The sequence below is a fragment of the Crassostrea angulata genome, chromosome 5, assembly GCF_025612915.1.
Source record: "Crassostrea angulata isolate pt1a10 chromosome 5, ASM2561291v2, whole genome shotgun sequence".
NCBI lineage: Eukaryota > Metazoa > Mollusca > Bivalvia > Ostreida > Ostreidae > Magallana > Magallana angulata.
Genome location: NC_069115.1, coordinates 56,863,800 through 56,880,947, shown reverse-complemented (window position 1 = coordinate 56,880,947; position 17,148 = coordinate 56,863,800). Strand labels below are relative to the sequence as shown.

Below are 17,148 nucleotides of genomic sequence, written 5' to 3'. Positions count from 1 at the left end.
GAGCAGATACAAGTGATATAATACATATAACACTTACTGGTATAATAAATTTTGTTAATACATTTCTCTAATATAATATGATTATACAGATGTATATACACAAATGTACATTATCACCAATAAAATTTTAGTATTGTCATGAAAGCTGTTATTTTTTGGGGGTATATATGGGGGGCGAGGGGATGAGGGAGGGGTAGAAATTGGGTGATTTATCTATAAGTTTAAAAAGAAAATTCACTGACTTACTATAAATTAATCTTGCTCTTGTATTCTTGTACAGATTTCAATACATGCATGTAAGACATGTACATTGGCATAGATACAAACATAATACACATGCATATATAACAAAGTGTGTTTCCATAAATCAGGATTTACCAGCATATGATTTTGATTAAATCACCCATGGGGAGGAGGGAAAAAATAGAGAAAAAAACATAAAGCAGGGGGTAGGGGAGAGGTACAAAAATAGAAAGCAGATGAAAGCAATTATCTATGATTCTAGGTTTTGGAAGATGTTTGACCAATAGTTATTATACTCTTGGTATTTGCAGTTTTTTAGAAGAATATATTTTTCAACATAAAGTTGATGGTGTTCCGATGGAGCCACTTCAACCATCGCACTTTCGCCTTTAGGTTGAGGTGCGAAAATGCGAAGTTGCGAAGGCAAGAGTGCGAAGGTACGACAGCGAAGGAGCGAAAGAGCGAAAGATGCGATATTGAGAAGTTGCAAAGGCGAAGAAGCGATACTACTATCGCTCCTTCGCCATCGCAACTTCGCACTCTCTCCTTCGCATCTTCGCGCTTTCGCCTTCGCCTTTTAGCTGTATAAAAGGACGTCTGAGGCAGACGATGAACTTTTTAGAATTTATTTTTAACAGCCTGCGCAGATCCATAACTTTAACCGTTGGTGGTGGGGGGGGGGGTCGATGGATAATTAATTTGTCGGGGGGGGGGGGGGTGGTTCCGAAAGATGTTTGGAGATTTTATTTTATATAATTGATAAAATTTAATTTTCGGGGGGTTGGGATCCGGACCCTCTCTCCCCCTTCACTGCATGTGTGATGTTATTAATATTGAATTTACCGGTGGGGACGGGGGGGGGGGGACGGACCCCCCCCCCCCCCCCTCTAGATACATACATGAGCAAGGAGTGTCACATAATGAAATTAGAATGTTACTGTGTTTGATCGACGGTAAACAGACAACTGGTAAGTGACAGGAGTCTGGAAGTGCATATGTATACATTATGGCGGACATTACATTTTATGTGGAGTATATAATGATTAGGCATAGCCAGCACTGGTAAACATATATGTCACATATACACATTAAAATATTTATAAACATTCATAGTAAGCATTATGGCCAAGCGCATGCGTACAAATAATATCATGGATTAATCGGAAAACCTTGGCGAGTACGGTGCCTGCATAAAATTCTATGTAATCGACCGAGACTTTCTGAATGCTATCAAAAAAGGCGAAGGCGAAAGTGCGAAGTTGCGAAGGCGAAGATGCGAAAGTGCAAAAGCGAACGAGCGATAGTAGTATCGCTGCATCGACTTCGCACCTTCACACTGTCCCTATCGCATCTTCGCGATTCGCCGTCGCATCTTCGCACTTTCGCTCCTTCGCCGTCGCACTCTCGCACTTTCGCCTTTGCAACTTCGCACTCTCGCATCTTCATCCGCGAAAGTGCGAAGGTCGAAGTGGCCCCATCGGAACACCATAGTTTCCTGTTTCCTAATCAAAGATATCTCTGATACTTATATTCAGTCCTGTCTTTGACAAGTTGACGTAATTAATGATGAATATAAACATCAATGGATTCTCCAGTTACTTTCCCCTATTTGATATACAAGATTTATCTTTAAAAAAAAAAAGCCCAAGCAAGTCGGCCAGCAGAATATTAACTTTTTGATCAAAAGTGAATCAGACTATGGCTAATATACACTTGGCATTTTAAACTTTTCTCATATTGATGCTTAATATTTCCTTGTTTTACAATCATTATCATATATCGTTATTAAAAGGAAATTTCTTTCTAAAGAGAATAATATTAAATTTCAAGTCCCTCTGCATACTGTATACACAATTATTTAAATGACAGAAACAACGTGAATTACAATTGGTAATAATTGCATTATCAAATTTCATATTAACATATGAAAGAATATTCAAGATTGTGTTCATTTATTTTTATAAAGTGTGCCTGTGTACTGCATGTGCATTTAATTACACTTCATTATTAGCAACAGCTATATAATTATACACTTCACAACTTCCAAGATTTTATCCATTATAAACATGGTGAGGTAGAACAGAGTAAAAACGGTGTCAGAGAAATTGCGGATGAAATGAATGTCAACATAGATACTTCAGCTTTAAATGTTACGCCGTCATGAAATTTGCAGACGTTCAGTTTTATAATGTACTAATGCATTTCATACATGTATAAAGGTAAAAAAGTTTAACAGTGTTGCTTTAATATAGTTACCTGAGAGACGTAGGGCGCGCTTGATTAAGCTTAACTTGATGTACACCGGTGTAAAAATTTTGTATTGTAAATAAAGTCCACTTCAATGGTGTAGTGTACATGGTGTAGGGAAGTTAAGAATAAATATGACGGAAAAGGGTGCAGTTTTAACCAAGAATCTGCTGTTCTGCGACAGTTAATAGGTTTTTTGTGATATAAATGCAATGAAATAAACACACATTTCAAATTTAATTGCTTTTATACAAAAGACAACTTTTATGCGGCTTCTAATCCGTTTAACATTACTTAAAATAATTTTCCAAGTTTCCATCATAACATTCGTCCGCCATATTGGTTTCAGTGCTACACCCAACAACACATGCCCCTGACTCGGCCCGGTGTAGAAACTAAACGCTACATCTTTGCACTTGATTTACAAAAGTGTACACGGTGTACGCCTTTTGGTAAAATCAAGCGCGCCCCTGTCCCCGTGTAAACAACAGTTTACTAGGCAACTTCTACTTTCGTTTCAATAAAGAAATTCACGCCGTTTGACCTAACGACTCATGGGCCTTCGAGAATACTTTCATGAATGTTGCAATGCAAAATTCCTATAGACTTCTTAATTTTTAGCCATATATCGAAACCTGAGAAGCTAAAGAGGTGTTTCAAAAGAGAAAACTTTGGGCCCCCAAAAAATATCCTTTTGAATGAACATTTAAACCCTTGTGTATGTCGATAAATATCGAGAAATTAAAGGGACTTTGACACAATTTAATCTCAATATTTTCTGGAATGATCAATATGGATATTTTTAATGCTTTGTCAAAATTTGAAAGTATAATATCGAGTTCAAGCGAGTTACAATTCGTTTATTTGCAAAAAAAAAGTTCGAGTCATGTTATTTGTTTATATGACTGGGTTATATTGGTATAAGTTTCAATCTATGCTTCTTTATTATGTTGATAACATTATTCATGAACACATTTAAGTTTATTTCATTTGCCATACGTTATTTTGCCAAAGAATGGCAATTTCTTTACTATGAATCATTTAAAAACAAAAATAAGACTCGAGTTTTTTTGTTTTTTTTTACATAACAACGACTTCATTCCTCTGTATCTGGCTTGTAACTTGATTTCTAGCATTGAAAGATGACATATTCGGTTTTTTTAATTTTTATCATGCAGCCTAACACTCTGCTTATTGCTTGTTTTGTTTTAAAGTGCGGTTTTATTTTCCAATGACCAGCCATACCATATAAATCATTTGAGCTAAAAGATGGTAAACTGTTGATAATTTTTTTGGTTATCTCTTGGTAACTGTTAACTTCTTACATTTTCGATTTATCAAATTGGAACATCATTACAGATAATAATGTCATCTTTACATAGAATTTGCTGGGGAGCCTCTTTTTAAAGTAAACGCGGATGCTGATAGTTGTTGTAGTTTATCTGATATTTTCTTTGGAACACGAAAGTTTCACATACCTTCTTTTACCAGAATCTATGAAAGCTAAAGATAATCACAAGGAACATGTCTGAGTGAACATGTCTTAACAAATTTTAAATATAGTTTCAAAAATGGCACATATAAATTCCATCAATTATGGATATGAAATAGCATATCCTGTCAAACAAAGTTTCCTTTGAATATTACTATCATACTATTTGAACACATTTTTGCACTTACTTTCTATAAGCATATTTTGGTAAGGAAAGTGTTTTTATTGCACCATTTGGGTATTTTTAAGCAATAACTGAAGAAATACACTCTACTATATGAATTTCGTAGTTCTAAGGTTTTTCCTTCTACATTTTTAGCAAGTTATAAAGAATTATGGATGGTCATAACCATTTAAGGCTCTATTAACTATAGATGAATAGCTCTCTGTAAAGATATAAAAAAAAACCCCAACAATTATTCAAATTTCAAAGCAAAACAATCTAGACTTGTTCTTTTTTTAAAACAATACTTTATTACCAAAGATATTATATTTAAACGTTTAAGACATACCTGATGGGTAAATTGTTGACCACCCACCTTGCTATTTATAATATTTCATGTGCAAGAATGTATCAGGATTTTCGTTTTTTTTTTTTAAGAGAACGAACGCGTTAGCTGGTGTGCGCTCAATCGGAATTCAGGTTAATAAGAAAATCTAATAAACAATGCAAAATGATAGCTCGAAAGAACTCTTTCGACCAAAGCCACCACTTCGACATGAACTGTAACTTATGCAAAAGATGAAGCATATTTGCCTCTGTATGTTTGAGATGAGTTATCGTTAATAAAATTTAAATCCTGTTTTTCACAAATAAGGAGGCCATAGAAAGCGGCACCAGTATTGTGGATTCCTTGATATTGATAATTGACATCTATTGGATCTGCATAAGTGGTTAATTTTAGTGTGCTCAAATGAACTAGTCGCACGTTACTCTATGAGAAGCAACCGACTTTTTCAAGTTTGTGAATGAGACAATAGTTCCAAGTACAGTAAATGTTTTGTTATCATCACTGATGACCCGGATGTTTAATTCTATAATAATATGAATAATAAGTTTTATTTTATTTGAAACACTGAATACTAAAGTGTTCCATCTATTTGTTTATGATATTATGTGATAAAGTTCTGAAACAGAATATTGAAGAAATTATGATTTCTTAACCTTCATAATGTATGTTGAAGTTGTGATGCAACATATGCTGTGAGCTACTGAAAAACGTGAACTGGATAAATACATCATTGCTACCCAAGGGTCTCTGGTCCTTCATCTGAACCTTTAATGAATAGTTCATATTATACTCTTTACTCTATGAAGTCGGATCATAATTTCTGCATGAATTTCATTTCGCTTATAAAGTCATAATAATGTTGGGGGGGGGGGGTGGCTTCTGCTATGTACGAGAGGTCAGAAATGATGTCAGTCATTCGCTCATAACTCATGGTTCCTCTTTACATGACTTACTAAAAAGTTCTGATTTCTCGCAACAAGAGTTATTTACCCTTTTTAAAAATGTTTGATTATCAAATAAAGTACTAAAATGATCAGGGTATGACATCATCTTTAATCAATTAAAGTGAATTTATTCAAAACTTTACAAAAGTAATATACTTTATATTTCATCCCCACCTCATTTCACTTAGCAAATGCGATTTCTTTTCATCAGTACTTTGTCTGTGAACAGTTATCCAAACTGTACCTTTTGTTAAAATGAATGGCATAAATGCAAAATGTGCACTTATAATCGAGGGAGATTTAATAAAAACAGAAAATAACTTAAAGATAAAGGGTCCTAAAAAGAACATTTCCACAGTTTATTTTTGCACATAGGAAATTTAACAATGTGTACGTTTTTTAATAATTTTTTTGAACTATATTAAAACAATATTTCAGTGATAAAGAGTTAATAGGAAACTCACGTTAATCTCAATTTAAGTTTTCACTTCATGTACAAATTTGTCTTGTAAGCTGCGTTTGGAAATTATTAGACAGTGTCATATGACAAAAATTGACGATTCAAAAACAAAACCATAGAAAGTAAAGGATATTGTCTTTTGCTGTGTAATGAGAGACTTTGAATTACATATTTGAGTTACTATCTATTGCGTCATTAAGAAATAAATTATTTGGGTATTTTAAATTTTGTCGTAATGAATGTTTTTATTTCTCCAGGGCCTGGCTTACGGTGGCTGATTCTACAGTTGTTCTTCACGGATCGTCTGACTGATACAACAAGTACCAGAATCTGTTATCATCCATTCAAACCTTTCCCTGAACCAAGCACTCGTCTATTAGCAAGCCAAGTCTTTGATTAAAGGAAACTATTTTAAAAAGTCTGCCGCCATTTTAAAATTCTACAGATTTCATTTACAAGGGATATAGCAGCAATTAGCAGCGAAAATGACCCATCTAAAAATTTACATGGAATCATAATTTTGTTTCTCCTGGTTTAATAGTGACGTGTTGCACTAGAGATGTGAACCTCTTTGAGATTTGATCCTATCGTCTGAGGGATAATGCCTGACCAACGGACACCCCTATCACTGGGAGATTCGATCCTATCTTCTGTAGGATAACGCCTTACCAACGGACACTCCCGATATGGACATCTCTACGTTGAAAAACACATTAGAGACTATTGTGCGAGATTTTTATTGACAAAATGAAAGTGCGTAATTAAATATTTTGCAAGAATAAACTAATAAGCACTTAAAAATTAAAAACAACAACCTTCCTATAAATGCAATATCAGTAAATGTTTCGTAAAAACAAAGAAAAAATTGTTTCATATCATAAACAGTAAAAAAAACCTGATTAATGAGCACTTTGTAAAGAAGTAAAAACTCATAAAATATATGCACAAGTAACAAGGCGGAAGGGAAAACATAGGAAAACAATCTACATATAAAAATAAATTCAAAACCTGTTCTAGTTAATCTTTTACTGCACATCAATCGATAGGTATTATGGAATGTTCTCAACATTAAAGATTAGAATCATCATTAGCTGAGAGCAATTTTGGAATGTAATGAATCATATATATATTTTTTTACAGTGTTTGGTGCTAATGTAAGAGGCTGCCTGCAGTTGTGCAAGAGAAACACCACTCGTTGTTTCCCTTCACGTGTATTTGTATCATTGAATAAATAATGTCTTGCAAAATAAACTGGTGTTTTTAATCACTTCAATAATATCTAATTTAAAAGCAGAAACATGATTAGGCAGCAGTATCAGACAGCTCTCAGAATTGTCTTCCTATTTACAGGTCAGTTTCAGTACAGAGGAGGAAATAAGTAATAAGGCACACCAGGAAAAGTTCTGAATTGGTCCTACTAGAAATTGTCTGATGTATGTTGAAGTATAGTGCTACAAATTGATTTTCGGATAAAATGATTATTTACAGAATCTATAGAAAAGTAGTTCATTCTATGATTGGAAATTTGGACAAATAATGATAATTAATGCAAACATGTACAGAAACTGAAAAAGAAACTTTTGTCTGGCCCAGCACAATGATAAATTAAAGTATCAATACTAATACTGTAATGACTAAATACACACAGTATACCACATCTGTAATCAAAATCATCACATACAAAAGACTGTAGAAACTAAATCAAGAAATCGACGCAATCAGCAAGTACAGAAGACTGTACAAACTGCACTAAGATATTGATGCAGTCGTGTACAGAAGACTGTACAAACTGCACTAATATATTGACGCAGTTAAGTACAGAAGTCTGTACAAACTGCACTAAACTATTGACGCAGTCGTGTACAGAAGACTGTACAAACTGCACTTAGATATTGACACAGTCATGTACAGAATACTGTACAAACTGCACTAAGATATTGACGAAGTCATGTATAGAATACTGTAGAAACAACACTAAGATATTGACGCAGTCGTATACAGACTACTGTAAAAACTGCACCAAGACAATGAAGCAGTTATATACAGAAGACTGTAGAAACTGCACCAAGATTATGTACAGAGACTGACACAATCAACATGAACGGGAAAATGTAGAAAATGCAGCAAGACCAAAAATGAGAAAAAGGACTGCCGAAAAACTAAATTTCAGCAAAACCAAGTTTGTTCACACGCCCGAGTCTTCCGGTACTCTTGTTGTTGCGTAATTTTGACGGGAGCGGGGGCTAGTTGTCGCAGCAAATATTTTCTAAAATTTACATACCTATAGAAAAGTTAATTATTATAAAGTCGCCCCGCCCCCTTTTTGGCAATGTAAAATAAATGAAGAGTGAATTGGGAGTTAATGTTATGATGCGCTACTCCTGTTCCCCTCGTTTTTTTTTCATAACCGATGCTAGGTGTCTGCTGTCAGTTTCAAGAGAGCTATGAATAATTGAAAAAATAACTTTTAAATTCTACTTCTTCAACCACAATCATTTCTTTTGCTTAACAGTTGCTGTAGATTCATTTGGTTCAGTTAAACCTGAAAAGAAAATATTAAAAGCATGAATAAGTGGCAGTGATAGAGAAGCCAAAGTTAACGGTCTGCCAGAAACTGATAAACGTATGGAGACACAATAATGTATTTTTTTTTATATTAAATGAAGGCAGCATGTTTTACATAGAAAAAAAACCTTATCTTGTGTTAAAAATTGAAAAATTTTAGCACTGAAACGTGGCTAACTAATTACCCTCTAAAAACCACGTTCAATTTTGCATAACCTATTACTGACCACTGAGAACGGGTACTAGTATTGGACACTGGACTTTGTTTTCTTACAACGAACTTTACTTTGCAACTATACGTTTCAGTTACAGTTGCAAAGCTAGTTTTTAAAAAAAAATGTCCTTTTCGTTTGCAACCCCTACCTGCTGGTTCCTCAGTTATGGTCGAATGCTGCTTCTGTATCCTCGATCTCTTCTGCTTGATCTCCTGCTGCGATTTCTTTGAATCCTGTTGGTCTCTCGCTGCAAACCGATCATATATGAACTTCTTCAAACTCACCAGGTCCGGATTTCTTTTTACCCTTACAAATGTTGAATCTTCATCCATGCTAATCTCCATGGATATGGAAGACGAGGACGAGTGTCTACCCTTAGTGATGATCTTCGACTCCAGCAGCATGTCTTCCAGGAAGTTCTGCAGTGAACTCTCACGTGATCCTTTGCGTGCAAAGCGCTTTCTTCTGTTTTCTAGGTCATCTTTGTCAAAAGAGCTCTGTGAAGATACGGAAATATTGTTGGTTCTTCTCTCTAGCTGTCTCACTGCAACAAGATAGTGGTTATTTTGGAAGAAACTACGTCACAATATGGAGGTGTCCTATACTTCTTTGGCAGCGTTTTACAAAACCTTACGACTTGCGACGAAATTGTTGACTGCCTATTTATCACAAACTAGTCAATGTTTTGTTCTATTGAAAGTAAAATATAGACAGAAATAGTTGTGAATATATAGTTTTATATATTTAATTTTTTTCGTCAAAGTTCATTCAATGGGACTGAAAATATTTACGGCTTTGTTGTAAATTACTTTGTAAAATGCTGCCCTGGATTTCTTTTTACAAGCGAAATAGGCCAAAACGTTCGTGCCTGATAATATGGGGAAAAAAGACCTTCATTCTTTTTTTAAAAAAATTGATCGATATGCCATTTTAATTTGAATAGGAATCTGATCAGAAAGGAGAATTGTTTTTTTAAGATAAACAACTCTCAGGAATTTCAAATCCAGATACTCTTTATAATATAAACAAACATTAATTTGCGAGGGCGTTCGGCAAGGATCGTTTCATTTAGAACTAGCTGACTGAATCCACAACTATATCTTATTAAAGAGATTGGTAACAAACAGTTTGTTTTACATGTATCCTTTAAGAAATATAAACAAAATTTATTGACTTTAAAAAAAATAGAATAATTGCAAAGTACTAGTATGGTGGTAAATAGTTGTCACTGAATTCAACATTTTAAAATAATGAAATGGTGACAACTGGAAAAGCTTAAAAGTATTTGACATTATATAACTATAACAGTAAAATTCCCTTACTTGACCCTCCACTAGCGAGTTCATCGATTTCATCGTCATCACTATCGCACTCCATTTTCTGAACTTGATCGAAGAGGTTCTCGCAAGCGTTGAAATTGTCCAGAATGTTTACGCCTTCGAAATTTTCTTCGATGAAATAATCATCGCTGCTTGTGTCTCCATATCGAGCTTTCTCTTTCTCTGGACACTGCCTGAAGACGTAGTTAAAATTCAGCCTAGTTTTGCGTAAAACCAAATCTTCTGTTACAGGAGTATCTGTTACCAGAGGAGGTTTGGGACTTTTCGAAACATTCTCATCGGAATGGAAGGAACTTACTGACGAGGAGCACGCAGAAACGGTAGTTCCTTCAGACGCACCTGATGTTAGCATGGTCTGCAACTCGTCGTTTGTGTAGAAAAACCGCGTGGTCTCTTTTTTACTTCTATTCTGTTTCCTCTTTTCTTCAAACTTTCCACTCTCGAAGTCCTGTACGTGAACAATTAGATTTTACGTCTTTACATTGTTAATTGGGATCCAAACCGAGAAGAATGCAAGTTTTCTCGTATTGATATGTATCAAATACAAAAGCATGTCTCTTATTAGGAAACCTCAAAAATCACAAAGGAAAATCACATTTAAAGCATCATCAAAATTTTATAGAAAATTTGATTTTCGGTTATCCAATAGGTACTGTGGACTACAAAGATACCCCTACCCCTACCCTTTAAAAAAAAGAAAACAAAGCACCCCTTTAAAGTTGCCCCGTATGTAACTGTGGAATACTAAATTGAAATATTATTTTACGGATAGCTCTGAAATAGTTAATGCTTTTAATTATTATACGAATCCATCGACCTGCAGCGCTCAATGTTTCATGTTAGAGTTTTATTTTGATGGTCCGATATTGTATGCACAAATTTTTACATTTTACTTAAACAATTATAATTTCTGATTGCATTTTGTAATAAAAAAAACAAACAAACAAAAAAACAAAAACAAACAAGAGGCCCAATGGGCCACATCGATCACCTGAGCAACACTGGCTTTAAATGGGCGTTCAAAGGATATTGTGCCATGTGGCCACTCGGTAGATAAACCAAAAATGAATATCCGAATTTTCACTTATTTTTGCATATACTTAATCTTTGACATATTTACCTTCATGAATAACATTTTTACCGAAAATAAGATCATATGCAATATAAATAACTAAATTTTCAGTTGTTGGTTCACGGTTAATTTCCAGTTCCCTTTACTTTAGCCCCCCCCCCCCCCCCCCCCATCACTTAAAACAATTAAAATACATGAGAGCATAAAGGTACATTTTCTCCCTCCACTACTTGCTAGTTATTGTATTTCAAAAAATTCTATATGTGAAAGAAGAAAAGTGTACCTCAATGCACCAGAATGAATGCGCTCAATTCCTCAAATTAAAACATTGAAAAATTTAATTGGCCTTTTCCATTATACAATTATACAGGCATGAATTCATTTCGTATGACCTTTCATATCCTTACTCACTTGATTGAAGAAAATAAACTTAACTGAAAATGTTGTCACATATGTTAAAGAGCTATAATTCAAATTAATGTATTGGCAGGCATGTCGCTCTATTGTACCAAGGCCCTTCCATTATTTTCATCTTTATTAAAAAACAACAAATGTTTACAAACAAAGATGATTTTCCATTGCAATAATTTTTTAAGAACACCGATAATGCTTTTATCCTCATAATAATAATGTGTCAGGCCTATGGAAACTGTTTAAAAGGCATTGTTTTCATTTACTTGTGTTCGAAAAACTATCAAAAATTTGTGTTGATTTTATGCAATTCATCGTTGAAGAAGGGGCAACAGAAAGTAATTACAGCATATCATCCTTTTAGCAAGACATTTCTATTGATCAACCAAAATTTCTGTGTCAATCGTAGAATCAAAAGCAAGATACATAGCTTGGTTTGAGTCATGTTTTTGTTCACATGAGTTTATTACATTCAACTTAAGAATTTGAAACTTGGTATTTCCTATTCAGCATAGCTGCATTTAAATCTAAACAAACTAAAGCATGACCTCAGCTTTGTGTACAAACATATAGTAGCATTGTGCGCAAAGCTCTGTATCTTGCTTATAACTCGATTTTTCGCAATGTATTCCTATGTAAAATTCGACCCACCCACTGTGGCCGCACCCTACCCCCAGAATCATGGTTTGAACAAATTTGAATCTACACTACCTGAGGATGCTTCCAAACAAGTTACAGCTTTTCTGGCCTACTGGTTTTTGTTGAGAAGATTTTTCTCTATGTATTCCTATCTAAAAAATTTCAACCCCCGATTATGGCCCCACCTTACCCCCGGGGATTGTGATTTGAAAAAAATTGAATCTACACTACCTGAAGATGCTTCCACAGTTATAGCTTTTCTGGCTAACTGGTTTTTGCAAAGAAGATTTTAATGATTTTTCTCTATACATTTGTATCTAAAATTTGATCCCCCATTGGAGCCCCACCGTACCCACCCCCGGGGATCATGGTTTGGACAAGCTTGAATCTACACTACTTGAGGATGCTTCCACACAAGTTACAGCTTTTCTGACCGATTTATTTTTGAGAAGATGTTTCTCTGTATATTTCACCTCAGGTGAGCCAACAATTATTTATGTTTCTGCTACATGTACACACACTTAGTATTTCCATCAGCAATATTAATCTCCGTTTATACTTACAACTAGCCTAAAACACATTGCAGTAATCAGCTATTACGCAAAGACCATACCGTATTACCATTAGAATTTGTATTTTAGTTGTTGAAGTACCGTACCTGTTAATGTATCTTATTTTCCGCAAGTAACAGTCAGCTGTCTTACTTTCCGATGTCTATATATGATTGATACGTAAAAATGACAAAATACAGGCGATAGTTCCCTTAAGTTATAAACCGTAATTCATGAAAACGAAACGAAAATCAAAACAAGCTAAAACCACCGTCAAGGGTGAAAATGTCAACGCATTGGAATATTTAATCTCAATTTACTTTACAAAATCGGCATTAATGTATCTTGCACGTTTCAAATTTTCAATTCGCATGCAAACTGTTCCACAACAACCAAATTCATCTTTGTCAGATTGACCCATTTCTTATACGTTCAAAATGGCCGCTTTTGAGGGTTTTTGAGGGTTTTTAGATATGGAATACCGAAACCGAAGTTAAACTGATTGACCCTCATTCTCTCCGTCTTATTATCATTTTTGTAAATTACTCAAATTTGAAACAGAATTAGCCATTAATTTTTGCAATTTATATTTTCCTTCCCATAAAGATAATTTATGCTAAATACGTTGAATTTGACTCAGTAGTTCTTGAGAAGAAGATTTTTTAAAATGCACCCCCCTTTTTCTACAGTCTCGAGGATTTCCCAGCTTTGAATAAAGATAGGTGTTTCATTTCTGCAATTGATATTTGCCGTACTATAAGAATGCTTTGTGCCAAATTTGGTTGAAATTGGATAAGTGGTTTTAGAGAAGAAGTTTTAAATGTAAAAAAGTTTATAGACGGACAGACGGACGGACGGACAGACGGACAGACAGACGGACGAAGGACAAAATGCGATCAGAATATCTCACTTGAGCTTTTAGCTCAGGTGAGCTAAAAACAACAACAACAAAAAACAATAAATTTGATCAAATTTGTTAATTGTTAATGACATTTAAATGAATGACCATAAACACTGGACCTGTATACAGATAAAATTTACTAGTATATTCATCTTGAGGGACCATTTCTAAACCCATGATTTATCATGATAGTTTGAAAATTGTTGTTGCCAATGGTCACAATGACTGAGATACCAACTTCAAGGTAAGAGTTATAACACTGTAACACTAGAAAACTAATATATCATCAGAGATATCTTCTAATACTAAACACATTAGAATGCAATATAACCAATGAAATACTAACAACAAATAATCCATCAGACAATGTAGTATCAAGACTGAGATATCAACAATGAAGCACTGACAACAAACAATTAATCAAAAAATATCATCCTACACCGTAGTAAGATGAATGAGATATCAACAATAAATCACTGACTACAAACGTACAATTAATCAAAGATATCCTCCTACACTGTAGTAACAAGACTGAGATATCAACAATGAAGCACTGACAACAAACAATTAATCAAAGATATCCTTGAATATAGTAACATTACTGATAAATATATCTCATCCGAGATATCCCCTTATCCACTTTTTCTATGATAAAGAAAAATAAAATAGAGAAAAAATGAAATATTCATTATAATTCCTTACAACTAATTTGAAATATAAACTAAGAGGCATTAAAGAACGAACTGCTGGTTATTATAATATTGAATTATCCCCTCTCTGTTATAACAATTTAAGGCCATGATATAATGGGCCAAAAAGTTGATTGGATATATCAATCTTTTTGGTTACCTTATAGAATTGGATGGCCTTTTCTATCATCTTGGTTTCTTTGACTTGTGTCAGAGCCCAGATGTGGGACCTCTTCATACTGGGATACTCGGGGTAGTTCCTGGGCAGGCCCCCTAACTTGATGAGGTCAATCAAATAATCATAGTTATCGATCACTTCATGATTCAACTTGTTAAAAGAAGCATCTGAAATTTTGAAATGATGAAAAAGGTAAATACATTACTGCATGCAGTTCAATTTGCTCACACATAGTCATTTAATTTTTTTTAATGTTGTCTAGTGCTATTACTTTCAAAGGCAATTATAGCTTTTTATTCTTTAAAAGTACTTCAAAGATTCTTTATTCAAGTGTTCTTTAAGATGACTATAGCAAATATATTTTTTTTCTTTTATTAAAACAATTTAACCAAGATTTGGCTGGATGGTTGAGGCTATTTTTAGACTAAATATTATTGTTAACGTACTTAAGAAGAAGAGTTCCATATAAAAATTAAATAAAATACTGTAAATCAACTTTTATTCATGACGTTAAATCGCAATTCAACAGATATAAACTTGTTTGCGATGACTTTTAAAACAATTTTCTTGAGTTGTCATTACACCTTTATAGCAAAGCTAGAACGGTTTGAGCGAAAAAAAATTCAAGAATACGAAGGTCTTACAAACCTCAATTATTTCTCTCGCAAACTAACAAAAATTGATTTAAGAATTCAAATTCAGGGAAAAAATATTTGTATTTATTGCTTTACTAAATAATAGTTTGTATCTACAAAATCTATTTAAAAAATGAAAGATTAATCTGATTGGTAATTTGATGACCACCCAGCCACTAACTTCATATAAAATTTGTTTCTGGTTTCTTACACTCATCTCCCCGATTATTTTCAAAGTAGTCCCAGTACAAGTAGATGGCTCTCTCGATCCTCACCGTAGCCACATCATGCACCGTCAGTGTGATGGCTTCATGTGGTGGGGACATGATCTTCTTTCGAAGCTCATAACATTTTAAAATGTTGTCCTCTGCAAGCCCCATCTGCCCTAACTTCATTTCTGCATAAGCAAGAGACCTCAAGACATCGGCATAAATGTCAAACTTCTCCATCTTGAAATGCTCAAAAAGTTTCATAGCATGGCGAAAATAGGTTTCAGCATCCCGAAAGCTCTGGTTCGCTTGCTCTTTTTTATTAAGTTTTTCAAGTTCTAGACCTTCCTGGTATAAACATCTTCCAATATTCTGGATGTACAAAGGTATATCCATGTTGTTAAAATTATCTGATATTCTGTATGCAAACAAAAATGCCTTTAGATGGTTGTATTTGGATTTTTGGAGGTTTTGAGGAGTCATATTGGCATAGACTTTCCCAAGAGAATTATACACCAGAGCCAGATCAATCTTGTATTTCTTCCTTACAGTTTTTTCTAGCTTGTTGCTCCAAAGTTGTTTTGTGTCTTCCAAATAATGCATTGCTTCAACATATTTTCTGTCTTCGATACATAGTTTTCCAGCCAGATAAAACGCTGCTCCTGCCACCTCAACCAGTTGACCCACTTCGTCAGAGCTTAAGTCAGGGGATATATTCTGTAGAGTCTCATTTAGTACACAATTTAAAACCTCTCCTGCTATTTCATTTCGGTCACTTTCAAAATATTTCTTACTAAAATGTATTTGCCAAAGAGCAGTTTCCAAGAATTTTCTTTCATCTCCCTTTGACAGCTCAATACACTTTTGTAATAATCTAAACTTGTAATAGTCCTCCAGAAATAGGTCTGCAACTTCTGATACTCTTTTGCACGTCAACACTGTGCGCGACCCTTTGTTCAAGAACTCTGGAGAACTTTTCTGAATCAGTTCATAGTAAGTCTTTAAGTGAACCTTAAAATCTTTCAATTCTTTCCATGCTTTTATACAGTTTTTCTCAAAGTATTCAAAAATTTGGTTGGTTTTCTTTTCTACATATGCAACAAATAAAGATTTGGCTTCATTTACTGGCTCTTCAAATCCTACCTGATTAGCAATTTTGAGGAGAAACTTGTGAACTAGTGGATGTAACGAATACTTTGCACTTTTGGAGGTTGTTTTTATGTCATCCGTCTCTTTTTTCTGCAGGTCGTCAACTTCCACAAAATGTCGACTCTTCAAGTAAATCATGTTGAGACTAGTTCCAAAAACAATCGGTGTTTCTTCATCCATACTTTTTCACCTAAAACAAAGGCTGCAAATGCCAAATCAAATTTAGTTGTCCCAAATACATGCAGTTTAACCAGCAGGTGTTGCTTGGATTTGTCCAGAGTATCGAAAGTCTGGGCGAGACAATTGCTCTCTACGTCGAGATCTGGGAGATCCTCTAGTTTTTTGGCCAACATTTCTGCAATAACCTTTCCACTCCTGACGGCTGCCCCCACAGATTTAATGGCTAGAGGACTTCCTCCGCACAAGTTTACAATGTTCTGACAGACCTCGTTATCTGGAGCAGGCTGGAACAGAAATTTGTTATAAAGTGTACTGTAAAGTGGTTATTTACGCGTCGGGGAAATTTACAATATAGTTACGCGGTAAATTTAAAACCACGAAAAATACCCCTACGTGTATGATAAAAAAAGCAATACTTTTGTTTGTAAATGATACATCTACGTATTTAATTCCAAAAATGCATACTTTACCACCAGCGTAAATAACAACTTTTACAGTATAATAATAATTCGTATG

General features: G+C 34.4%; 1 protein-coding gene across 1 annotated transcript in view; it reads right to left on the bottom strand.

Moving 5' to 3' along the window:
• The window catches only part of LOC128184499 (uncharacterized), a 62,832-nt gene that overhangs the window by 19,060 nt on the left and 26,624 nt on the right, over positions 1-17,148 (bottom strand). Inside the window, 5 exon segments of the mRNA XM_052854015.1 lie at positions 8,827-9,222; positions 10,001-10,466; positions 14,442-14,626; positions 15,306-16,637; positions 16,640-16,916. Of these exon segments, the coding sequence (XP_052709975.1) occupies positions 8,827-9,222; positions 10,001-10,466; positions 14,442-14,626; positions 15,306-16,637; positions 16,640-16,916 (2,656 nt within the window).